General features: G+C 46.7%; 1 protein-coding gene across 1 annotated transcript in view; it reads left to right on the top strand.

Moving 5' to 3' along the window:
* CACNG4 (calcium voltage-gated channel auxiliary subunit gamma 4) overlaps positions 1-25,585 on the top strand; it is a 46,735-nt gene extending 21,150 nt beyond the window's left edge. Inside the window, exons 2-4 of the mRNA XM_066565877.1 lie at positions 14,249-14,332; positions 20,170-20,310; positions 21,120-25,585. Coding sequence (XP_066421974.1) covers positions 14,249-14,332; positions 20,170-20,310; positions 21,120-21,658 — 764 coding nt within the window. The 3' untranslated portion in view covers positions 21,659-25,585. The remainder of the gene's footprint in view (positions 1-14,248; positions 14,333-20,169; positions 20,311-21,119) is intronic.
* Positions 25,586-26,887: the final 1,302 nt, after the last annotated feature.

Raw genomic sequence — 26,887 nt, forward strand, 5'->3', positions numbered from 1 at the left:
TGTGTTTAGTTGCATTTATTAGCTGGTGTAACAAGGAACGTACGTCTCCCATAAACCTGAGAGGAACCCACTTAAATGTGTTGCTCTGAATCTCAGCAGAGAAGAAAACAGTTCTCATGAATAATTAAAGCTTAAAGAGGTCATGCTGGTTTTGCAGCCTCATTTTTATTTGTCACTGCTTAGTTTGCATTAGGAAATAGGAAGTTTCAGGTGCAGGTGCCAAATGGAATCTCTTCTCCATGTGTTCATTTAAACAGATCTATTTGGTAGCTGTCTCCATTTTTATGTATTAGGTCATTTGTTAGCTGTAATAATTTAAATCAGTCCTGGGAATTAGAAAGTTTAAGGCTTTTAATTTTCATCAGGCAGTGGCTGTGCATCCCTTTGCCTTTGGGCAGGAAGGAGCACAGGCTCCTCAGCTGGGCAGGGCTGGGGTGCAGGCAGACATGGGGTGCAGGCAGGGTGGGGACTCAGGAACACTGGGATTCAGCAGGGTGGGGATGCAGGCAGGGTGGGGATTCAGAAACACTGGGATTCAGCAGGACTGAGATTCAGGCAGGACTGGGATTCAGACAGGACTGGGATTCAGCAGGACTGGGATACAGGCAGGGCTGGGATTTAGCAGGACTGGGATACAGGCAGGGCTGGGATACAGGCAGGGTTGGGAATCTGAAACACTGGGATTCAGCAGGGTTGGGATTCAGGCAGGGTTGGGATTCAGCAGAGCTGGGATGCAGGCAGGGTGGGGACTCAGGAACACTGGGATTTAGCAGGGCTGGGATTCAGCAGGGTTGGGAGTCAGGAGGGCAGGGATTCAGAAACACTGGGATTTAGCAGGGCTGGGATTTAGGTAGGGCTGGGATTCAGCAGGGCAGGGATTCAGAAACACTGGGATTTAGCAGGGCTGGGATTCAGCAGGGCTGGGAATCAGCAGGGCTGGGATTCAGCAGGGCAGGGATTCAGAAACACTGGGATTTAGCAGGGCTGGGATTCAGCAGGGCTGGGAATCAGCAGGGCTGGGATTCAGCAGGGCTGGGATTCAGAAACACTGGGATTTAGGTAGGGCTGGGATTCAGCAGGGCAGGGATTCAGAAACACTGGGATTTAGGTAGGGCTGGGATTCAGGCAGGGCAGGGATTCAGCAGGGCTGGGATTCAGAAACACTGGGATTTAGGTAGGACTGGGATTCAGCAACACTGGGATTTAGCAGGGCTGGGATTTAGGTAGGGCTGGGATTCAGCAGGGCTGGGATTCAGCAGGGCAGGGATTCAGAAACACTGGGATTTAGGTAGGGCTGGGATTCAGGCAGGGCAGGGATTCAGAAACACTGGGATTTAGGTAGGGCTGGGATTCAGGCAGGGCAGGGAATCAGCAGGGCTGGGATTCAGAAACACTGGGATTTAGGTAGGGCTGGGATTCAGCAGGGCTCTCAGGGAGGACCTGGCTCACCCTCTGGTCCCCATCTCCACAGGTCCCCCCAATCAGCCAAGCCCCTGCTCCTCTCCCAGGCCCCCCATTCACCTCCAGCCACCCCCTGCCCACCTCTCCCATCTCCTCCTCAGTTCTCTCTCCCTCCCACTTTCTCCCAAACTTCTTTTCCTCCTCCTCTGTGAACCACCTCCCATTCCTCCACATTCTGCCCCAAAGTGCTGCTTTGCTCTTTTTCTGCTCCTTTGCTCTTTTTTTCACATTGCTCTGCAGCACCTTTCAGGTTGCACACACTGCTGGGAATCAGGAATAACCAAGGCAGTAGTAACTCTAATTCAAGTTTAAATCCTACATGCTGCCTTTATATTCCCTTCCAGGATTTAACAATGGCAAAATATTTTTGCTCCTTTGATTTTTTCCCACTGGAAGCTGCTCAGTCTCTCCAGCAGCTCTGCTATTTGTTCCCAAGGTTAGACATCAGCCCTGGGTATTCAGCCTGCACAGCACTAATCTCTCCTGGTGGAGTGTCTCTCACACTGATATATCTTGCAGATGATTACTGAGACCTTTGCCTTGCATTTCCCAAACCCAGCCATCAGCAGGGTTTGGCAGTTCCACCCCTTTCTCCCAACCTTTGGATTCCCTGTTGTCATGTGCCTTGCTTCTGTCCTGCATCACTGGCTGGGCATGATCAATCTCCAGAGGCTTGGCTTCTATGTATAACTCAACAAGCTGGCAGAGAGACCAGGAAGACTCATTGTGTGCTCCAAAACGAATGGAGATCCAGCTCAAGGTCACTGCATTCCAAAGACAGACACATTACAAGCATTCCTTTCAACTAAGATGATTTATGGACTCTTATTTCCCTATTGCTTCTTCAATATCCAACTATTTTTCTGAATGCCATCATCTGATGATGAATCTACGTGGATTAAGAGATGTGGAATCGTTACAAGATTCCAGGAGTGTCCAAATATCCTGCATATTCCAAGTCAATTCACTAGCAAGGTCCTATATCACTACTTTCTAGTGTAAACCTCATGCTTTTTCATTAAAAAAACCAACTTTACGATGTATGAGTGTACCAAAAGAAAGTTTGTAAAGAAAGTTCAGCTCTAGATGTCAGGTTAGAGACATTCCCTGCTATTGGAGCTGACAATAATTCATTTAATGCAGAGAGGTAATTATTTAGTGCCTTGCAAGCTTCTGCTACACCAGGAGATCTCACCATCAATAATCAGAACAACCAATTATCAGTTCTCAGTATTGATTGCATCAATAATATTAACCATCTCCTTATTAATAAAATATCAATAGTATGAACCATTCATATTATGAATAATTTTTTCTACTGACTAGATCTGGAAGGATTTTCCATCAGAGAAGAAGACACCAGGTGCACCCTGTGCAAGTTACCCCAAACATCCCCAAGGATTTCCCAGGTCCTCGTTCTGGAGAGTTGTTTCTTAAATTTTAGACTGCTGCAAGCCTTCCCTGGTGTGAAATGAAAATGTTTCAGAAAATGGGGGAGAGAATGGCAGTTTAAGAGGGTCTAAAAGTAGAAATTAAGAACAGTAAGGCAGCAGCTGGAGGTTGCATACATGTGGAAGTTGAAGTGGCAGAAAATAGAGGGGATTGAGCATCCCAATTGCACTGGGGGTGTTTCAGGTAGTTCAGGAAGCACCCCAGAGGTGACCATGACAGTGATTCAAATTACAAACTCAGTAGAGACTTTGAAGAGACATCAATGTCCTTTTGCTTGAATTCCACCCCCAGGAAATGCCAAGCCATGGGACAGGATGTGTAGGTGTGCTGTGATCCTAAAAGGTGAAGCCATCCAGCCCTGGTTGATCACGTTAATGAGGGAGAACTGATGACTTACCAAAGGAAGGGAAACCATATGGATAAAAACCAAACTACCCCTTAAGGGAAACTTGATTCCAATTGTGCAGATGCAGGAAAAGGCATGGTTTGACATTGTGAAAATAAACATGATTTGTCATTTTGCAGCATATGAACTTCACCAGGCTGAACAAGGGCCTGTTCTCAGAACTGCACCCGATGCAGTTTGGCACTTCAGCCCTCTCACTGTCTGATGGACTGGCAGCAGCCTCCCTGGTGTACCACTGAATCTGTCTCAGGGTCAAGAGTACTGGGGGAAAGAGCAGATTTTGGTGCAAATCCTGGCTAGATTCAGGCCAGCACCATTCATTTCCCACACTGAGGTGTTGGGGCGGTGATGGTCCCTGTGGGGCCATTCACAGTTGTGAAAAACAACTCAGTCTCTGATATATTGTGCCAAAAGCACTGCCAGTTACTAAAGTACCTCTTTAAATTAAGGTATTTGGAGCCAGAATGTAAGTAAGAGCTGGAAGCTCATCAGAGGATGACTCTCAGTTCAGAACTCTGATGGATGAAGGCTCTCACCTAAGAAGCCAACACCAGCTCTTCAAGTGTTAGACTAATTTTAGCTAAGGTAGAAAAACCAGCTACAGAACTCTAATGGAGGTTTCTGTCCAAGCTCCAAATTCACTTGAAAAGGATGAGGAGGATTATATCAGCCCCAGAAACAGCCCCAGCAAAGTGGCAGCAAAGAAAAATATGGAAGTGAGTGGTGAGACAAACTTCTGGGCTGCTGGATAAAGGACTGAGGCAGGAGATGCAGGACGAGCTGAGGTGTGAAGGCAGAACACAGCAAGTGTGGGCTGGGGTGGTGGAGAGAAAAGCAGACACAGAGAAGTGAGTTAGCAACCCCACGACAAACCAGGAATGTTGACAGTTTCTTGGGACTGAGCCAGGCATGAGAACGCTCACCGTGGCAGGGCTGACTTGTGTCTGACTTGAAAATGCTCCTCAAATCACCAGTGTTGAACACAAACGTTCCTCAAATCACCAGTGTTGAACACAAACGTTCCTCAAACAGCATCACCAGTGTTGCCCCAAAACAAGCATGGCATACCCAGCCTGAGGGATTGCCCCTGTTTCCCTGTGCTGTTGATTTACAAAATGCAAACTGAACGTCAGGGCTGGAAGTTTGTCAGACTTTCTCTCCCTAGAAAACACAGTGACATTCCCTCAATAAGCTCTGCAAAAAGGAACAACAGAAGAGACTAAAACAGAAGCCCCTGAAATTTGCCCCACTTTGCCATCCAAGAAGCAGCAGGAGAGGATATGGTTGATAAGGAGAAAATTGCAAATTGTAGTAGAAGACCCATCAGCAGGGCTTGTGGAATTACACAGCACACTCTGTTATCTGCTGCTTGGCCAAGGAAAGGCAGCTGGGAAGGGACAGGAGCACTGCTGAATAACCTCAGTCATTAATTCTGTGACCAAAATGCTGGTTTATGAGGCAAACATTTGAAGAAACTGGAAAGTGAGGGGCCTAAACCAAGAGGTAACACACAACTCTCCCCTACTCTGCCACTGCCCTGCGTTTCCCTGGTACCATTGGTATTCACTGTGGTAGCACAAGGACACTTAGTACTTTTGGCAGCAGTTTTGTAATGACTGAAGAGAATTCAAAGGACAGCAGCCAGACACTGTGATGTGTTTTATTAACTCCCAGATGTGCAGGTGAGGTGAATCTTTGGGAAATGTGTTTTGCTGCCACGAGTTTTCTAACATTGCTCAAGGTCTCAAAATCTTATAATGGAACAAAAGGCTGTCATAGAATATGAAAGGCATCTTAGGCAAAGCATCTTCTCTGAATCTGTTCCTTTCTTACACAGAAATACAAATGCACAACATCTTTGATGATATTTGCCCAGCTGAAAACAGGAGGTCAGCTGCTGAGGCTGTGTGTTTTCCACATGAATTATAAGTGACTGAAACTCTGTAGGCGTTTCCTGGGATATCTTCTGGTGTAGGTGATCCAGAATCTAGAGATGCTTTTCCAGGCTGTATGAAACAGTGCTTGGTGCATCCTGGATTGCAGAATGTCAAACAAACCAAGTGTATTTTGCTCAGAGAGTAAAATTGTTCCTGTCAGAATTAGAAGTCACCCCCTAACAGCAGAGGTGCTTCATTCATGAAGTGTCCAAGGCCAGGCTGGATGGGGCCTGGAGCAGCCTGGGATAGTGGAAGGTTGCTGGGGCAAGATGAGCTTTAAGGTCCCTTCCAACCCAAACCATTCTGTCATTCCATGAGCAGTGGATTTTTTTACCTCCTAAGCAAAGTACCCCTTCTGCTATGGGACCAACTTCCTTGGGAAATAGCGAGCATCCCCTGGCATCTGGAGGAGATCAGCCACGGCCACAGAGAACTCAGGAGTGTTCAAAAAGGGGTGGCTGTGCCATGAAGGTCGAGCTGCCCAAGCAGGAACCTCTCCAGTCTGGAACTGGCACTCAGAGCAGAGGGGTCCACACCAGGCATGAGCTCCAGTGCAGTCTGAGAGCTGCAAAAACAGCAATGCAAGGAACAGAGCAGCACAGCCTTCCTGCTGTGGGGCTGGGCTGGCAGAAGGGCCATGGGCAGCCTCTCCTCCAACACACAGGGCTTTGTCCAGGAGAACCAGGGAGAGGCTGCAGGCAGCAAAAGGGAATCAGATCAAGCACTGCCACAGTGCAGGCAGGCTGGGGAAAGCAGATTAGGGTATTCTAAATACTGGAGAGTGGGGTGTAAGACTCTTCTCTCACAGAAAGTCTACAGTAAATACAGGAGGGAGCATTTACTACGTGAAAGGAAGAGAATGGAGTGAGCACATCAATGACAAGATAAACCAAGACCTGTTCCTGGAGAAAACCTGCTCCTGCCAGGCTGGGGGGAATGGGGAGCACTAAATAAAGGCCAGGCAAGAGCTCCCTGCCAGCCCCAGCTCCTCTGCAGTGCGTGGGCAGCAGCAGCTGCTCCAGCAGCTCCTCCAGCTCCTTGGAGCCCTCCGAGGTGCTGAGCACACCGGGAAGGTGTTCTGCCTTTAAAAGCCTTAAAGAGGAGCAAAATGGGGCAGGCAGCAAATCCTGAGTGGCTGCTCCTCACCTGACACCAGGGGACTGCCAGGAAGCTCCGAGCAGCTGAAGGTCTGTAGGCAGCAGAGGGGGAGGACTGGAAAAAGGGGAAATTCATGTCACAGCAGAAGATAAGAAAATAAGAGACTGGAGGAGGAGTTTTGCTTTGCCCACCAGACAATTGAAAATAGATCAAAAGAAGAACCCAAAGGGTTTGTTTGAGATGACAGCTCCTAAGGAAGAAAGTGGGGCAAATTTCATACATTTCAACGTTTTAAAATAATTGTCTTTCTGCCCGGGAAGTAGATGGGAAGCAAACAAAAGGGAGTAGGCCAGATTCTGATATCACTGGGTGAGACAGATTGGAGCCCAGTACAGGGAAATCAGAGTCTGGCCCAAAAGTAGGCAGTTCCTCTCCCTGCAATGAGAAACAAGTGAGTTCTGAGTTAGGGAATGAAAGATAAAGAAGAAAAGCACTTCTATAAGTGAAATAAAATATTCTTTTTTTCACAGTCTTAAGACCTGTAGAGAAACATGGTAAGAGTAAGGATGGATTCCATTTAAAGACTCAGCTGAGCTGAATTTGCTTTGGCCTGACCATGACACACACAGGCATCTGTCCTGTCCAGCTGGTTTGTGGCACCAGGGTAGCCCACAGGAAAGGGAATAAACTCCTACTCTTTTTATGTCCTGAGCATTCTCTGAACACAGGATCTACCCTGGCAAAAATATGACAATAACCCCAGGTACGAGCAGTGCTCTTCATCAAATTCTTCTTCAGGATGAAACAAAAATACAAACTGTCATATGGACAAATTTCCAGGACTGGCAGGACTCCGAGGGTGTCAGACAGAATCTGTCTCAAAACCAGCCTATGCTTTGAAGTTTCCAGCTCGTACAACAGCCAAACTTTTTTCTAAGGCAGACACCCAATAAATGTGTATTTAACCTCCTGAGGCTTCTTCCTCTGCTGGCTGCATCCTCCACGGTGATGGAGGCGGCTCACAGCAGCATTGTGCAGAAGCAAATTCACATGAGGTGTGTTTTGCACATGACCTGCATCAATAGTTCATGATTTCTTTTATAATGACAGCATTAAACATCTCCAGGCAGAGACCCGTGGGATCTGTGCTCATTCGAGTAACTTAAGGACAGGCTTGTGAAACTCTCAGCGAGCAGCAGGAGACAAATAATCAAACTTGGGACAGCTTAACACAGAAAGTTCCAAGCTACAAGAAAATATCTAATGCTGTTCCTTGTGGTCTGAGGGGAGAGCTCAGGACTAGAATAACCCCTGTTTGACCAGCAGCACCACAAAGCAGGTTTTGAAAGTAAAAAGAGGTGCACCCTTGATTCCTCTTCTCGAGGGTTATTTTGTAACAAGAGGAATGAGAAGAAAGCAAAGGCAGCAGCTGCCTGTGCTGTGGTGTCAGTCCAGTGAGGCAGGGGAGCTGTGCTGGTGGAAAATCAAACAAATGAACACAGTGCACAGATAGATATTTTTGTGGAGATGAACATTTTTTGGCATGTCTGATCTCCTTTGCTCACTATTGCTCAAATCAGTCAGCAAAGGGCTTCAGAACCTGTCAGCAGAGAAATCCTCCTAAGGAAAAAAATACACAACTGTTTCTCTTGTGCCCTGGCAGAGTCCAGCCCTGAGACACTCTCACTCCTATAAATAGAGGTTCTCCACTGATGTCCAAGGGAAGTGTAAAGCCATGCCATTAAGGAAAGCCAGTGCTGGGACTGTGTTCAGGCAACTTCTGTTACAGCAGCCCCACTCTCCCTGTCACACTTTCCTCGTGGTTTGTGACACTGTCTGTCAGTCAGCCCTCTCTGTGCTGATATATTCAGAAAACTTGTCATTTAACCATTCAGATATTCATGTGTTGCAGTAAATCAGGCTGACAGCTGGCTCTGGAACTGAGGCACAGTATTTAATCACAGAATAGATGCAACAAGCAGAACCATCGGTCCAAATTTCCCGTGGTACCTTACTAATTGCCTTATTTTTAATATACAGTCAGCTCCTTGCAACTTGTATTCCCTGTTTCCACAAGCAACAGGGAAAAACCCCAAGAGTATTTTGCTCAGAGAGTAGAATTGTTCCTGTCAGAATTAGAAGTCACCCCCCAACAGCAGAGGTGCTCCATCCACGGCAGTGTCCAAGGCCAAGTTGGATGGGGTTTGCAGCAGCCTGGGATAGTGGAAGGTGTTGACACCACTTGCTGTCAAATGATCCTGAAAATAATTTCATTCCATGTCTCCAAACCATCCCAGAAGTCCCACATTTGCCAGGAAGCCATGGGCTGGTTGGTGAGGTTTTGGGGTGGATGGCTGTGGGTGTATTTACCTGTCTGCAGGTGATTGCTGAAGCCAAGTGGCCACTTCTGCAGCTGAAATTCACAGCCCTCATCCCACCAGTGCAGCTCTGGGAGAATTCCCTGCTTCACACTATTAATAGTGTGCACGTGTGTGCCCCAGAGCTGCTGGAGAGCTGCAGGAATGGGCTGAGTTGGCAGGGGAGGGTTTGATCCAAGACACTGCAAATGTCTGGTGTCCCATGAGGAAACAAGAAAGGCCTCTCTACCAGGTCCCAAACCTTACTTTCAAAGGATAATAGTAATCCAATGGTCTTAGGAGCCACTCATCTTGGTGCAAGTCCAAGTGAAAGTAATGGACCTCTCACTAGTCCTAAACACAGTTTTGGGGTGGATGCTGTGGGTGTATTTACCTGTCTGCAGTGACTGCTGAAGCCAAGTGGCCACTTCTGCAGCTGAAATTCACAGCTCCCATCCCACCAGTGCAGCTCTGGGAGAATCCCCTGCTTCACACTATTAATAGTGTGCACGTGTGTGCCCCAGAGCTGCTGGAGAGCTGCAGGAACGGGGCGAGTTGGCCGGAGAGGGTTTGATCCAAGACACTGCAAATGTCTGGTGTCCCATGAGGAAACAAGAAAGGCCTCTCTACCAGGTCCCAAACCTTACTTTCAAAGGATAATAGTAATCCAATGGTCTTAGGAGCCACTCATCTTGGTGCAAGTCCAAGTGAAAGTAATGGACCTCTCACTAGTCCTAAACACAGTTTTGGGGTGGATGCTGTGGGTGTATTTACCTGTCTGCAGTGACTGCTGAAGCCAAGTGGCCACTTCTGCAGCTGAAATTCACAGCTCCCATCCCACCAGTGCAGCTCTGGGAGAATCCCCTGCTTCACACTATTAATAGTGTGCACGTGTGTGCCCCAGAGCTGCTGGAGAGCTGCAGGAACGGGGCGACTTGGCAGGGGAGGGTTTGATCCAAGACACTGCAAATGTCTGGTTTCCCATGAGGAAACAAGAAAGGTCCCAAAGCCAGTGTTTTCTGCATAGGGGAGGGCTGGCAGCTGAGAGGGTTAAGGGGGCAGCGGCTGTGCAGGAGGTGATGGAGCAGGAGGGAGCAGCCCAGCCCTCTCCCCCACTGCTATCAGATATCTCCTCCCGCAGCCCTGCTCAGCACGGGCAGACACAAATCCCTATTGACAGAAGTCCCCCGCAGACAGGGCCCTCTGCTGCAGAGCTGCTCCAGTCTGCAGTGCTGGAAACCTCTTTTAAATGACAACAGAGCAGAAGTGCTATGGGAAGATCTTGTTGTGTAGAGTTTTCAAGATTAGGGCAAGGAGAAAACAAAAGTACAGCCTTGTATTGACAAATATTGTCAGACATTTGAGGACTCTGTTTTCCAGTGCTGATTTGTGCAAACACTTCCAGGGTATCAGGGAATGTTGGCATGGATAAACACTAACCACAGGAAATGGCTGTTCTCAGACATGGCTGATGGTATGGACAATAACAGGATCATGAAATGCATGGCTACAGACTAATGAGCATTTACATCCTAAGCATTAATCTTCACTCTCAATCATCAAAAAATAAAAACCCAAAGAACAATCTGCAGTGATAGAGGCAGGATTATTAAAGGATTATTTGAGAAAGAGCAAGGAGAAGGCAGTATGTCATCAGAATTTGGGATCACTACTTTGATTTGCTGTTGAAATCTCTATGTATTTAGAGATCTCAAAGCCCCAAACAAAGCTTAATCTTCACTTAGGCACTACAGTTCCCTCCCTTATCATGTTATCTGAGTACATCACACTCTAATTATAGTTGTCTGAACAACACTTAGTGAGATTGGGAAGTACTAACCTTGCCAGAGAAGCCCTTGAACACAGAGCAGAACCAAGTCAGAAATGCTTTTTAGTTCCTAATTGCCAGTTAAGTATGCTGCAACCAGTGGAAAAAAATTGTTCTAACACCATCCACAGCACTTCAGAAAATTTACCTCTTCATTATCATTAATGCAGATCCTGAAGTCCTGGCTCAAAATTCAGAACAAAGTTTTTTGTTATTATGAGGAGAAAAAATGCATTCTAATATTTGTATTTCTAAAAGCATCATTAAAAACGTATCAGTAATCATTCAAAGAAAGAAGTAATACTTACAGCATCTCAGTGGGATATTATATCTCACTCTCAAGAGGTATCCAGAAGAGCTTCTCAATATTTTAGTATCTGTTAGGCAGTGATTGCAGTTTATTTATCTCTCTCTCTAGTGGGTACAGCAGTAGGAGTTAAATATTCCATCTTCCTCTCCCAAGGATATGAGGGACTGTATCCCCAAACTCAAGCAAGAAGGAAAATCTCTGTCCCCCATTGTCTCCTGGGTGGGAAATGGTTTTGTGTGCCATTTTGTGTGCCTCTGTGAGTGTGGACCTGTGGCCACGTCTGCCTGCACATTTCTTCAGGGCAGCTCCTGAGAAGCCTTGGAGAAGAGCTTCAAGGAGCTCAGCCCTCGGGCAGGTGCTTGCAGAATGATTGTTACTGGGTTTGATTGAGGCTTTCCTTTTCTGCCACCTCTGCCATTCCATGACTTTTACTCTTTATGCATTGCTGTACATGCCAGGGCATGGAGATGAGTATCCCACCAAAGCCCAGCTTTGACTTGCTCCTATTTTTTACGTATAAATACAACTCAGACTCTGCTGTCAGCTTTTAGAGCTGACCACTGCTTCAGTAGCTTCTCCAGCTAGTTTGAATTTTTGCCAAATCTGAATTTCAAAGTCCATCCTCATGAAGAGGTATTGTTAGTTTCCTTAGCAAGCCTTTATTTCAGATACTTTGTGGATTGAAAGAGGCCTCAATACTGTGTAGATCACCAGAGTTCTTGATAGCAACTTCAAGCCTCACTGAGAGTTTAATAAGCTGTTGCTGAATTGCATTGCACTTGTTAAGTTTATAGAAAAAAGTTATTCAGTCTGCTGCTGTTATTAGCTATCAAACATCACAGACACTAGAGAGAACCCTTAACCAGTATCTCTGGTCTGAACTACATAAAAAGTACTGGGGAGAATATTTTGAATTCCTAGGCTTCAATACAGGTCCAAATTTCACAGTCATTTTCAATTTCTATAATAATTTAGCCAGATAAATAATGACCAATTAATAATGACCAATCTCATATTCCTAAAAACTGAAAATAATTTTTTTTTGGGTGGGGGGACAGGGCAGAGAGGTGATTAACCTGTTTTTTACCTCTGCTAGTCTTGCTAATACTCTTCCATGTGAGAGGTCTCGTCAGTGCTGTCCTGCTGGTGCATTCCAACCCTGCTGGGGAAGGAATGGCTTCATGGCCTCTGTGAAAGTTCTGCTGAGGGGCCCATTTCACTCAGCAGTTTAATTATGTTGAGCCATTTCACAGAGCCCAAACCCCTCCATCAGTCCATCACAAGAGGCTTGGGGAATGTTTCAGTCTTGCAGACTCCTCATCTGTTGAGTGAGTTTCTGGAGGGAGGTGTTTGTTTGGGCTGTTGCCATGTCCACACTCTGGGAACGTGCAAGAGGAGCCTGGGGTGGGGACACTGAGCTCCCTCCTTCAGGCACCTCCCTGTCTGCCCTGCAGCTCAGTCACCTGCCGTACTTCTACTTTTATATCAGCTCTGGATAAATTCAGCCAATTACCTTAACCTTTACTGGAGGTTATTATTGGAGGAAGTTTGTTATTTATTTATTTTATTATTGGAGGAAAATGATTTCGATTTATTGGAGAGCCACAGAATCATGGAATGGTTTGGGTTCAAAGGGATCTTAAAGCTCACCCAGTTCCACCCACACCTTCCACTATGCAAGGCTGCCACATCAAACCTGGCCTTGGACATTTCCAGGGATGGGGCAGCCACAGTTTCTCTGAGCACAGGGAGAAATTTCACCCTTTATCTCCTCTAACCTTGCCTTGTCTCAGTGTGAGGACACGGAATACAACACCTACAGACAGACAAGGTGTGCAGACTGAGAGGTGGCCCCACCCATACACACACAAGCACAGTCATTGAGAAGCCTATTTCCATGGGAAATTAGGATGGGAAAATTATTTAGATTTTTTTTCCCTTAATAAATAGAGAGGATAAAAATCACACTCTGAATGTATTTCCTGTAAATTGCACACCTTAAAGGAGAGACTTGATGAAATGACCATCCAGTCTCAGAGGCTCTGTAATGCTGGGGGTAATTGTGTGAACTGCCATGAAAATAAACACTGGCATCTTTAAAATCTGAGTTTTGCATTGCCTTGAGGAGCAGCAGCCCCTGTGGTGGCCAGCACAGGATGCACAGGCTCAGCAGGAGCAGGCCCAGCTGCAGTGCTCTCCCCACCTGGCAGCCAGGACAGGTGTGACACTTCCAGATGTGACATGAGCCACTTGCATCTTGTTCCCAGCCTTTGAAGTGCTGTGCAGAGAAAGCCTGAGCTGCTGCTGCAATTAGAGCTGATACATCATTTACTGGAAGAATTTAATGCGCTGTAGTAGCAAACCTGCAGTTGACACTCACAGGGTGCAATTTAAATCCTCTGGATTAGTAATTCTTTTGAGATTTTTGTAATCATTGGTAATAGGTAGTGAAATAAATCCACATTTATATCCTACAGACTGCAGCTGTGCTTCTGTTAAAGTAGTATTAAGTGATGGGTTTTAAATCCTTCTGCCAGCTCGAGCTGTAAGCACTGAGGCTCCTGTGCAGGGATAACTCAGCCTGGGTGATGTGTTCCCGAGCAGGAGAGCTCTGGTTAATGAATAATGAAAGCACCACGGCACAATCACAGCTCAGGGCTCACTCCTGCAGGAAGCTCTCTGGGGAGAGCTCCCCGTGCAGCTCCCTGTGCCACAGCGACCCAGCTGCAGCTCACACTGTGGGTAACTGTGACAGCAAAGAGCACAAAATGCTCATGGACAGCTTCACCTACATGGACAAAGTGCTGAGGTGTCCAGTGGAGCAAGGGGTTTGTCCGGCCAGCTCTGGTGCTGTCCCTCCAGGGATCAGGAGCGCATCAGGAGTGCATGCTGTGCCCTGACTTTACTCCCAGTTAGCTAAACAAATATGCCATTAAAAGCTGAGCCAATCTTGAGTGGGACATAAGGGCTTCAACTGCAGCAGGAAGAGATTTATGGACTTGTTTTTGCAGCCTAGAGAGTAATTGAAGAGGCCTCAGACAATTCAGCATTTACTGGCACTTCACTGGGGTGAGATGGGAAGGGTGATGGGAGCGAGATTGGCACTGGGAGCCCCAGCCATGGAGCAGGGACCCAGCCTGACAGCCACTCTGGGAACAAAAAGAAGCTTTGCAAACTCAGTATGCTTGTAAGATAAGCACAGTGCTGATAAAGTGAAGCACTTAGAGATTAAAAATCTCAAGAGGACGATAGAAGTGGCTGAAGGAAAGAGCCCAGGCATCCTGGCTGTCCCTTCATTCAGCCAATCTGCCCAAAATTCATTACTTCAGAGATGGTTAAAAAAAGCCCATTTGCCTGGTTGTGTTCCTTATGGGTTCTGTTTGCTTTGTTTCCATCCAGGAATCTACAAAGGACATTGTTTCCGGATCAACCACTTCCCTGAGGACAATGACTACGACCACGACAGCTCCGAGTACCTTCTCCGTAAGTGAGACCTAACACACAGATGGGGCTTCCCTGGGCTTCTCTTCTGCACAGAGCAACCCCAGTTTTACTCACTGCCAGGCTGGTCCAAACTGGGCTGCACAGCCCAGTGGTGCCACGTGTCCAGTTCATGCAGCAGCTGACACAACCACCACCCTTGGGGAGCCCCACTTCATGGTCATTGAACCATGGAATGGTTTGTGTTGGAAGGGACCTTAAAGACCATCTAGTTCCAGCCCTCTTGCCATGGGCTTTCAAGGATTTTTTCCAAGGGTTTCCTTCAGCCAGGGGAATGCTCACAATTTTGGTGCCGACTGTCTAAACATCATATGACAAATTTTCAAATGAAAACTACAGCTTGGCAGATTGGCAGGGATCTTTTACAGAGGGAGTATTTATAGGGTTAGTGTAACAAAACAGGTTTGAGGAGTGGGTTCCAGCCCATTAGGAAGTTTAAGCCAAATACCTAAACCCAACCCTTACTCAAGCCTCAGCCTTTGCAGCTGGTGAGCCACATCCCCCTGCAGTGAAATTACTGCACTGTAGGAAGGAAGCTGAAATTTCTGCAGGTCACAGCAAAATCCCAGCATGAACAGGGGCCATGGCTTCCCTGCCTGGCCAGCTAGCCACTGCTGCTCCATTCTGGCATGTAATTCCCCCCAGAAGGGATCCCACCCACCAGCCTGGTGCTTGGGATCAGGGCAGTTGTTTCATCCCCTCCACGTGACCATTCTCTCCACTGATGGCAAGTCTTGGAACCCAACCATGAAGCCTGCAAAGTTGGAGCTAGATTCTCCTTCCCCAGAGGACTCCTTGTCTTGTTGTTCCTCGTGAACAAAAGAGCTGAGCAGCCAAGCTGAAAGCAGTGCCCTTTACCAGGGAGAGGAACTGCAGCTCACAAGGTGTTGGGAAATCAGGGAGCACAGAACAGTGCTGCTGGCAAAGCAGAGAACTCCTCAATTACAATATTAATTACCTCAAACACCACTTAGAGAACCACTCTGCCCTTCTGCTCACTTCTGGGCAACAACTTCTTGTTGCTAAGACATGAAGAAAGAAAAAAAATCTCCAAAAAGTTTGCCTCACCAGAAAACCCAGATGTTTTTTTCCTCTTTGCTCTTGTCGATTTAGATCAGTCATAGCACCCGGGTGACACGATTTCAGAGCTCAGGCAAAGGCAGAGTGTGAGCACAGCTGCATTTATCTTTCATAAAAAGCCTTGGAACTAATGTTAAATTGATGCCAAGTCAGCTTTAGGAAACAAACATCATTAGTAAAAGGAAAGAGGAATTAAGTAGCATCATGATAAAAGCATGTTATGCCTTCTTTATATGGAGAAAAGTGAGAACTGGGAAAAACAGTCTCCAGCTCCACGTTAAGCTACGAGACTGGTAAATTGTTTGTAAGTGTGCTTGTGACGGGTGTTCCTAAAAGCTGTTTGCAAAAGTGACTAAGTACAGATCTTAAAAACAAGTTGGTCCAACCCTTTATGTCTTCTGCAAAATCAGTCTCTGGTGTCTCCCCCGCAGAGCAGAGCTCACCTCACAGAGTCTGCACAGAGACAAGGCTCCTTGGCTTTAACTTTGATAAGAAAACTGCAGTTTCCCATGCACAGAGTTGATTTAGAGATTACTGAAAGGTAACATGTCTAAATCCAGAGGAGATGAGCTCATACCTATATGTAATAGGGACCAAATCATTGTCTAAGACAGGAGGATATTTGCATCCTGTTTCACAGGGACATGAGAGCTTCTGTCCTGGTTTTGCCCTCTGCAACACTTTTGCAGTCTGCTGGCTCCATTCTCCACTATTTCTGGCCATTTCTTGGCACAGTTTCTCAGAGGGACATGTTGGGACTAATACTTATTTATCCTGCTTGGCTTAGGCAAAGGCACCCACACTCATGTGTTTTGTGCTCTGGAAGCAGCAGCGTGAGGGGTCTCAGCCTCTTCCACAGCCCCCAGTTTAATTTGGGCTTCAGAGAAATGCAAACATTGTAGTGCTAGCAGGATCAAGCCCTGGTTCAAAACCCCATGGAAATCAGTGACAAAAATGGCTGATTTTGGGAGACTTTGGTCTAGGGAGTGGGTAGAGGCAGGAGTTTGGATTTTACCCTTTGGTGTTCAAGCTGCTCCCTACAAAACCAAGCAAACGACAGCGTGGGACAAGCTGAGACGTGCAGAGGAGCTCAGACAAGACCCTTCCTATTGAACCTTCCCTGTGGCAACACACTCCCATCTGTGTGTCTAAAAAAATCCCCCTCACATGCCTGAGCAGGGCCCCAGTGAGCAGCAGTTGTCCCAGTGCCAGCACGGACCCCAGGCTGCCACTGCATCCCCGGCGGCAAACGTGCCCCGGTTCCCTCTCTCCTGCTTCCCTCTCTCCTTCTTCCCTCTCTCCTTCTTCCCTCTCTCCTGCTTCCCTGTCCCTGCTTCCCTGTCCCTGCTTCCCTCTCTCCTGCTTCCCTCTCTCCTGCTTCCCTCTCTCCTGCTTCCCTATCCCTGCTTCCCTCTCTCCTGCTTCCCTCTCTCCTGCTTCCCTGTCTCTGCTTCCCTGTCTCTGCTTCCCTTTCTCCTGCTTCCCTCTCTCCTGCTTCCCTGTCTCTGCTTCCCTGTCTCTGCTTCCCTTTCTCCTGCTTCCCTGTCTCCTGCTTTCCTGTCTCCTGCTTCCCTCTCTCCTACTTCCTTCCTCTCCTTCTTCCCAATCTCCTGCTTCCATCTCTCCTGCTTCCCTGTCCCTGCTTCCCTGTCTCCTTCTTCCCTCTCTCCTGTTTCCCTCTCTCCTGCTTCACTGGTGTCTCCTGCTTCTATCTCTCTCTCTCTGCTTCCCTGTCTGCTTCTTCCCTGGTCTCCAGCTCCCCTCTCTCCTGCTTCCCTCTCTTCTACTTCCTTCCTCTCCTTCTTCCCAGTCTCCTGCTTCCCTCCTCTCCTGCTTCCCTGTCTCCTCTTTCCCTGCTCTCCCTGCCCTCTCTGGGCACACCAAACCCGAGCTGTTCGCATCCAGCACGGATCCACCGGCGCCTCTCCCTTTGCCGGAGGGGGATCGATCTCATCCTCGCTGTGCGCTGGGGATGTCGGGGCTCTGCTGCTCTGAGCAGGGGGACCCCGCTTCGGGGCCATCTCTGCTCGTTCATGCCCTTCCTCCCCGCATGTCAAAGCATCCTCTTTCCACAGCCATTCCCTCGGCTCCTGCCTTTGCGGAGATTAAAAGCCCAGGCCGAGCAGGGTTTGCAGCCCCATGGGGAGGAGCAGCGCCGCGGCTCCACCGGAGGAGGTGTCACCACACATAGCGGTGCACAGCAGGCGATGCAAAGCGACAGGACGGTAAACAAGGGGGGGAGAAAAGCCAGGGAGAAAGCAAAAACCAGATTGCCTTAATGTTTTTTGATGTGCTGTCACTTTATTACCAGTATCAGGAGACATATGTAAATTCTACGTGGTACCTTATGAGCTTCCTTTGAAATTTCAGAGCTAAAAGCACACATTGTAAGAAAAAATATACTGTGGAATTTTCCAGGAAGAGAACACTGTGTGTTTTGTTTCTCTTTGCATTAATTACTTACTATAGAAAAATTATCTCTGAAATTTATTGGTAGAAATAGAACAAATAGAACAATCCATCCCCTTTATTTGGTGCATCTAACAAGTTCCTTCCAATGATATCACTGAAGCATTTTGGGAAAGCTCTTTGATTTGACTGAAATCATTATAAACAGCATGACCATAAAGCGCAGGAAACAATATTCAGAAAGGGTGGGCCAGAGGCGATTTTAAGCCTTTAGCCAGGGCACAGAAACAGACAGACAGAGATTTGAGGTGCCTTAAAGTCCAGCAGCAGAGACTGAGTTTGAATCTTTTTCTAACAACTGACTGAAAAAACTGACCCAAAAGCCAAAGTGCTGTTAATTCATAGCACCCGCGTGGGGACACACCCAGGCCAAGGGAACAGGCTCTCACCTCTCAGCAGGCTTTGCCCAGAGCCCTTCCACCCACTCACATCAGTGGGGTTTGGCAGTTCCTGCGAGACGCTGCCTGAATAGCAATGCGCCCGCCTGGCCCGGCTTCAGATCCGGCTGGAAAATGCCCCAGCTGTGAAGGACACGTGCAGCGACGCTGCCAGTTTGGGAAAGGATGGACTTTTCTCGCTCTTAGAGATCGATACAGGCAGAAGCTTCCCAGGCAGGCGCTGTCTTTGTCTTTTTGGGTTTGTGTCCGGACCGTCCCCGCCAGCCCCGGGGCCGTGCAGGGCTCCGTGAGCGATGCCGGTGCGGAACCCCCATCCCCGTCCCTCCGCAGCCACTGGAGCTCTGCCACCAGTTACCAGGGGAATCGTCAGGAAGCGATTCAGCGAGTCGGGAACGCCAGGGCCATGGGCAGCGGAACGAGAAAGCAGCAGCTGGAACATCTGCCCGTTCCTGCCGGGGAGCGGGCGCCGCTCCCAGCGTGGCAGCCAGGAGGATGCGCCCGCAGGGAGCGCGGCGCTCCCGGCCCCGCTCGGCCCAGATGGCGCTGGCTCCTCTCCGCTCACCCGGCCCTGCCGTGCCGTGGCCTCCCAGCCTGCTGAGGGGTTCCATGCCGCTGTGACAGCAGCTTCTGACCCTCCCCCGCCTTGGGATCGCCCCAGCCTGGCGCCCCTCGCTCTGCCGGGGCTCCCCTCCGTGCCCTCGCCTGTCCCCGGCTTCAGGGTGATCCCATTTTCCACAGCAGTGTTCAGCACCTTATCTCCCCTTCTTCAAAAAATAAATCCTCTCTCTACAGCAATAAAACTCAGTTTGTCACTCTGCCTTTCAAGAACCCCTGGCAGCTTTTACCCCTTTGGTTTTTACTCTCTTCTCATGCTTGTTTATTTTTTTCTCAGCCCTTTTGTTCCCTCCCTGCCGCTTCCCTGTCGATTGCTGCTCTGTCTTGTTGTGACCCGACTTTGAAAGCTGGCTTGAAGTGGTGTTTTAATATTTTTGTGGGGGATTTTATACGCTGATGAATGGACTGAAGCATGCAGAATTTTAAATGACTACTTTGCTGTCAGGGAACTAAACACAAACATCTAAAACACACTTGTTAAAATTCCTGCCTTAGAAATCTGAAAGGTTTCGATGTCCTTAATATCCACTAAAAGAAAAAGGGGTTATTAGCTGTGCTTGCTGGCAACATGGATGCTGCTGACTTCAAGAGCTGTAATTTGCTCACCTTGTGTGTGCACCACGGAACAGATCCGTCTGCTCCAGCTGTCCCAAACGTTGTAGGGTTCATAGCCAGCTCATGAATTTTTCACTGCTGCTCCCTGCATGATGCTGGGTCTTACTGTCACTTACCTCATGCTTTGCTAGAAATATTCTGCACACGGTGGCATCAGAAAATGCCAATAATGTTGGACTTCCTGGGAGAAAGCTCAAAAGATTGAAGCCACTCACTTGAGAGTCTCTGTCACACTGGCCACCTCATGGCTCCCTCGTCCCAAAATCATGCCCAGAAATGGAGAATCAGTGATAATTCTAGGAAAAAGGAATAAAAAATGATAATAAGTTAGATATTGGGAAAAATTTCTTTGCTGAAGGGGCTATGAAACACTGGAACAGGCATCCCGGAGTATGTTCAAAAAATGTGTGGATGTGGCTGGCACTCAAGGATATGGTTTAGTGGAGGAGCTGGTTTCACTGTTGGATTTGATGATCTTAAAGGTCTTTTTCAACCTTAACCATCCTCTGGTTCTATTAAATCATTCTTCTTAACAATTTTAGGGAAAAAACAGGGCTTTTGAGACTCTAATCTCCACACTTGCACCCGAGGAGGCACCCAAAATGATTGCTCTGTCTTCCCTTCCTACCTGTGTCCCTGCAGGCATCGTCCGTGCCTCCAGCGTGTTCCCCATCCTAAGCACAATTTTGCTGTTGCTGGGAGGACTCTGTGTCGGAGCAGGAAGGATTTACAACAGCAAAAACAACATTATTCTCAGCGCTGGGATTCTCTTTGTTGCAGCAGGTATGTTCTGTTTAAATTGAGTTCTTAAGAAGTGCTGCTGTTTTCAGCTGGAAAAGACTCTGGAAAAGCTCCTTGGCAGTGCTTTCCCTGCATCCCTTTCCTGGGCTGAGGGCATTAACAGCACCACAGCAGGCAAATTCCTCAAGACAAAATTATGCTCTTGAAGCCCCACAATAAGTATATTCTAGAAAAGCTTTTGGTTTTCCTGCAGAAAGAAGTGAAATTCAGTAACAAGCATGTTTTACACTATTTAAAATGTATTAAACATTAGATGAATCAGGCATCTCTTATACCTAGGGCCTTTTTTTTTAAATATGAAGGCAGAAAACATTCACCTCTGATGGGTGAACCCGTTTTTACACTAGAAACATCTGAAAGAGTCAGCCCCATTGTTAATAAGTCTCCCTGCAGCTGGATTAAGCATGCAGCATTTAGATGAAAATTCAGCAAGGTGGAAGAGAACTTATTTTGATCAAGGTGAACAGCCATAGCCCTGAGCTCCAAATGTTAGAATCCCACTCACAATATTAGTGAGCTCCCACAAGCTGCTGCTTTTCCATTGTGGCAATGAAGAGATTGGGAAAAGTCCTGCTGAGTATTTTGGGATCCACGTGAGCACACGTGATCCATATGTTGATCTATTGGTTGTCTTTCAGGAATAAATGAATCCTTGAGATAAATGTAAGAGTAAATAAATGCAATAAAATTTCTTGTCCCAGTCTTAGAACCGTTCAGGTCCAGAAAATAACGTGGCTTGAATTTTATCTCCCCAGGCACATAAACACTGATTTATGTTTTTCTTCCTCCAGGTCTCAGTAATATCATAGGGATCATTGTCTACATATCGAGCAATGCAGGTGACCCAAGTGACAAGCGAGATGAGGACAAAAAGAACCATTACAACTATGGCTGGTCTTTTTATTTTGGAGCCTTGTCTTTTATCGTGGCCGAAACCATAGGTGTTCTGGCTGTGAACATTTATATTGAGAAGAACAAAGAGCTGAGGTTTAAGACCAAGAGGGAATTCCTTAAGACTTCTTCCAGTTCTCCTTATGCCAGGATGCCAAGCTATAGGTACAGGAGGCGGAGGTCCAGATCCAGCTCCCGCTCCACGGAGCCTTCTCCATCCAGGGACATTTCTCCAGTTGGCATGAAGATAGCAGGCACCATCCCCATGAACGAAATTTCCATGTACACCCTTTCCAGGGAGCCTTTGAAGGTTACCACGGCTGCCAGCTACAATGAAGACCAAGAAGCCAGTTTCCTGCAGGTCCACAACTTCCTCCAGAAGGAGTTTAAGGAAGGACTCCACGTCAACATGGTCAACAGGAGAACGACGCCAGTCTGAAGCACCTTCCTTCCTCATGCTTTTTGAAGAGATGCCCAAACAGAATGGATCTGTCAGGAGTGATGTTAAAATACCCTCTCACCTCTTAATTGTGGCATGTGTTGAGGTAGCAAGTGGAGATCCTCTGGACCAACATAAAGATATTTACACGCTCGTAGCTTTTTTTGAAGCTATTTGGAGTTTGTTTATTTCTGTTCTTGGTGTCACAAGATGAAGGCAGTTCATGTTCCTGCACTTTTGTAGTGTCTACACAGTCTTGGAGAAACTGCAAAGGACTGGCCACCAGTGTGTTTTAAAGGATTACAGAAAATTTGTTGTACTTTTTTTTTTTCTAATATTGAGATCCCTTAATATAAACTTGCAAATATAATTTATAACCAAGCCCAAGGATGAAAATGAGCTACTCAATCAAGTGAGCCACTTTCCTTCAACACGGCGTAAGCTTTGCCTCTTTCAAAATAAAATAAGAAAAAAGAAAAAAAAAAAGAAAATATTTTTGAAGGCAACACTTTCTAAAACTGACCTGTGCCACTGAAACCGTAGAGCACCCACGTACTGAGCATTACAGACTCTCCGATGGGGTGGGAAGGGGGTCTCCCATTCCTGGGGTAAGGCATCCCTTGGGGCAACGCAGGCTGAGGAGCAGAGGGTGGGTGCGTCTTGAAACACCTGGAAAGGGAAACAGATTAAAGCAGGTGGGACTTGAGCCTATTTGCAAGCATCATTTCTTGCCTAACGTTTAGAAAACTTGAATTCTCATTTCGACGAGCCCTAGTGCCTGATCCGGCAAGGTGCTGAGTGCTGGCTGTCAGGAGCCCCTGGAGATTTGCCCGAGCGTGGCGGGAGCAGGGCAGAGCCGCCGCCGCCGATTCCCCGATTCCCTTACGCTTCACAAGTGCAACACTAACGCTACTGGAAACAGAGATCTCTGAGCAACCAGGAGAGAATGGGAAACAGAGATCTCTGAGCAACCAGGAGAGAATGGGAAACAGAGATCTCTGAGCAACCAGGAGAGAACCAGAAACGGAGATCTCTGAGCAACCAGGAGAGAACCAGAAATGGAGATCTCTGAGCAACCAGACAAGAACGCGCCCGGACTCGCGAACCTTCCTGCAGCAACGGGAGCCGAGTGTCAGCAGAGCAGATGACAACTTTGTATTTTTTAAAACAGAACAAAAAAAAAAGAAAAAAAAAAGAAAAAAAATCACCGTTTATGAGATATTTATTAAACTCTTTTTATTATGAATTAAGTGCCGCATGGTGCAAGGTATAGTTGCTTTTAGATGGAAATGGTGGTTCGACCTAATTTAATTTATTTTGTAATGATGCATCTACTTACGTGCAGAGAGCCCACAGCAAACTCTATGCATCACGTAAGGAGGGAACTAATTTGTACCCTTTGCTTCTGTCTGTTTCTAAAAGAGTCTGAATATTATTTTCTTTTCTTATAAATTCCTGCTTTCAGTTTTTATACTTAGGCTTGGATTTCAAAGCTCGATGGCCTGACTCAAAGGTAATTTAATTTAATGGTACTCATGCTGATTTTAGTGACCACTCGACCAAGCCATATGAGAATGAGGTGCCCGATTCCCCTCAGATGAATTAGATGCAATGAGAGAGGAGCATCTAATTCCTGTAGATTCCTTTGAATATCCCCATCATCTTTGCCCACAAAATCTTTGCTAACAGAACACTACACAAGAAAAAAATCCATAATTTGGAAAGTTTGGGTCACTGGTAGTGGGAGATCTCAGCCAAACTGTTAAAACCTCTTTAGTCTTAATTTATCCTATGATGGCCCCAGGGCCAGAGACTCAGTGGTGGTTTGGATACAAAGCTTTCAGCTAGTGGAACCAAGTCCTCCAGGGAAATCCCGGAGCAGCTGCCTTAACATCCCAAAAAGGAAGTTGAACCCCTCTCCCCCCAGAGGAACCCACTCAAGCCTCTCTCCTTGCAAGAACCAAGACACAATTCTCAATTTTAAGCGAGAGTCTTCCCCTAGTCACTGTTAAGCTCTGCCTGGCCCTCAGCCTGGCACAGCCACATCGTTATTTTGGCAGGGGTGGGTTGGAGCCTTCATCCCTGCTCATTAAGAGTTTCCATTCAGGTTAAAACTCCGCTGGGATCCTTTTTTCAAACCTCTGAACTCTGAGAGCTAAAGCGAATGGAGCGATGGGAATGATTTAAAACTAGAAAATGTTGTGCTACTTTCTGTATCAACACACTATGGAGAAAGATGTTACACAAGCTTTTTAAAAAAAAATTCAAACAGAGGCAGAAAAGAAAACTTTTTTACCTACTTTTCGGCTAGGACAACATAAAAGGGTTCTAAAATTATTAAAGTTCTTGATGAAAGGTTTTTTTTACAAGAATCTTTATGCTTTCAAACAATAAATTATTTCCTACTTTTTGAGACTTCGTAATATTAAAATACTTTGATTAGCTATGATAGAAGTAGAAGTTTGCAATGAAAAAAAAAACCAACCTTCTGTCTCATTAGTGTGTCATACTAAGTGCTAATTAATTTACATCTAATTATAGTCAATGTATTTTTCAAGTGCAATTTCCCAGAACTATTTGTTTCCCACTGTGTTAAAAAACTAATAGTTAGAACTAAGTCCTCATCTGTGTTTCCTGTAATTAAGAATAAAACCATTCCCTTTCAAACCAGGAGTTAGATATAAGCTGTTTCTCTAATCTCATGTACCTTGAACTGGAAGTGGACAGTGTCAGGTTTGCTCGCGCGTGGGTTTTGTTCTTTTAGTCGTCGTTCTCCAGTGAATGTGCTTCAAACCACCCATCTGATTCCAGACAAAGTCCAAGGTTTTTCTTCAGCCCAGCTCAGACCTGCAGAGGCACATGCAGTATTTTTGGCAGAAAAAGTCTTGCTGAGTGTTTTGGGATGTTGCTCGTTGCCAGAGCCTTTGCCAGAGCCCGGGGCAGGGCTGGGTCCAGCAGCTCTCCAGGAGTGATGCCCTGTTTTGGTCCAAGCTGGAGCATCTGCTCCTTCTCCAGCAGGCACCTTCAAGAAATGGAGCTGGAGTAGGGATCATGAGATGTTCGTGGGGTCTGGACAGGGAACAAAGTCATGTGGACATAACAGGGACCAGAGCTTTTGTCCTGTGAGACAACAAGGGCTGCGACTGAAAACTCAGCAGTTAAGTTGCAGTGCAGCAAATTGTTCAACCAAAGCCAAAACCAAAAAAAAATTCATTTGGCAATTCCAGAAAACAAACAAACAAACAAACAAACACCAACAAAACCACCAAAAACTCAAAACCTCAGTCCTTTCCTATGAAAAACTTTGATTCTGACAAAACTGAAAAATTTGCAGCATTCCTGCCCATGAGCAGTCTTGCTCCATGGTTGATGTGTCTGAACAGAGTCAGATTGTGCTCAGCCTTTGAAACCACCCAGTGATAGTTTAAAAAAAATCATCTGTTCTTCCACATCTCTCTGGTTTCCCTGGACAGCATCTAACAAATGAGCCCCATTTCCCAGCAAGGCCTGCAGATACCATAAAACCATATCATTAACAATTATCAGTCTTTTGGTATATAATATACTGTAACAACAGAACTTTTTAAAAAAAAAAAAAAAAGCTATTGGATCAGATTTGATTTTCCAAGAAACAAAATTTCAGGTATACCATGAGGTCTCTCTTCCTTGTTTCTCATACATAATAGGAGTAAAAGGAGAAATCACTTCAGCTGCCCAGACATCTAACAATAAACTATTTTTTCTGTTTCTTTTTCTCTCTGTATGGATCACATATCCACAAGGGCTAATATATCATGTCCCTTGAGGCTACATTTCTGTCTGCAGTTCTAAAGTGTTATTTCCACTGTGCTTCAGTTCTACTGGTATAATCACAACCGTGTATAATGTACTTAATCCTTACTTTTTAAATAAACCATTTTAAATGTATTTGGTTTTGTGTGGAGAAAGGAATATAGATTTTTAATTTCCAAATTCTCTGAGCTGAGATTTCAGGTTATTTTTTTCACGTTTTTCACTGTTTGATTGCAGCTGGCCATGTTACTGGGCACCAGTATTTCAGAGGAGATAAAATTATTCTTGTGGTCCCAGAGATCACAAAATCTCCAAGATAAGCTATCTTCACAATAATTTCAGTTATTTGGTTGGTAATTAAGAAAAACGTTCTCATTTCCAGTTTAAACCTGTCCCATATGAAACACACTGTGGTCTCAGTGCCCAGCCTGAGCCTGGTGTGGTGGCCAGAAGCCACTGCAAACCACCCTTGAGGAAAGCAACCCAGAGTGTCCTGAAGTACCTCCCTGAGCCTGAGCTTTCCTCCAGCTTTTGAGCTTTCTTATGAACTCACCTGGAGCCTCCTCCTCTCCCTGATCTTTCCCATCTTGGCAGAAGGGAGGCTGGCCCCACGTGCTGCAGCTCCACGCAGCCCCGCTCTGATCAGACGAGCGGTGCCAAACACGGGTCAGCAGCTGAGCAGCCTCTCCCCAGCCCAGACAGCCCCAGCCATCCCCAAATCACAGACAGGACTCCTTCTTCAAACACTTCTTTCAACTTCACCTCCCAGCTCCTCAGCTCCAGACTGTCTCCAAGGATGAGGCCTGGCTGCCTGGCTCTGCCCACCTCTCCCAGGCTCACCAGGAACTGGCACGTCTGGAGGCCGGCACAGGATTCATCCTCTCAAACGCCTCTGACATGAGGTAGTGAAGTCATTTAAAGCTCAGGCTCAAAGCTGCTTCCCTTTGAAGTAAAGAAAGGTTTTTCCCACATTTATGAGCAAGTCTGTGGGTAAATGGTGACCCCAAGAGCTGTGGCTGCCCTGCTGTGAACAGGGGTGTTGGGAGAAGTGATGCCTGAGGAGGGCGGAAGCAGAGACAGGCTTTGGAAAGTGGGAAAAAGAGGATGTGGCATTTCCTTGGAATGAGAGAACCAACAGACACGGGCAGTGCCTGTTTCCAAAGGGAAAGGAGAGGCTGAAAGGAGAGCCCAGCTCAGCTTTCACAGGACCAGGATCACTTTCCTGGCACTGCCCGCGGTATTTTGGGAGCTCGGAGCTCTGGGTCACTCCCAGGGGCAGCAGGGATGGCCAGCTACACACAGCAGGGTGGGAGTCTGCTGAAAAATAAAACAGCCAGCCAAAACTCACACATTCAGCTCTGGTGTTCCATGATTGTCCCCCCAGAATCAGGGAGCTTTCAGGGGTGCCTTTGGTGGCATTCCCAGGTGTTGGTTGTG

This window comes from Molothrus aeneus, chromosome 26, assembly GCF_037042795.1.
Source record: "Molothrus aeneus isolate 106 chromosome 26, BPBGC_Maene_1.0, whole genome shotgun sequence".
Classification (NCBI taxonomy): Eukaryota; Metazoa; Chordata; class Aves; order Passeriformes; family Icteridae; genus Molothrus; species Molothrus aeneus.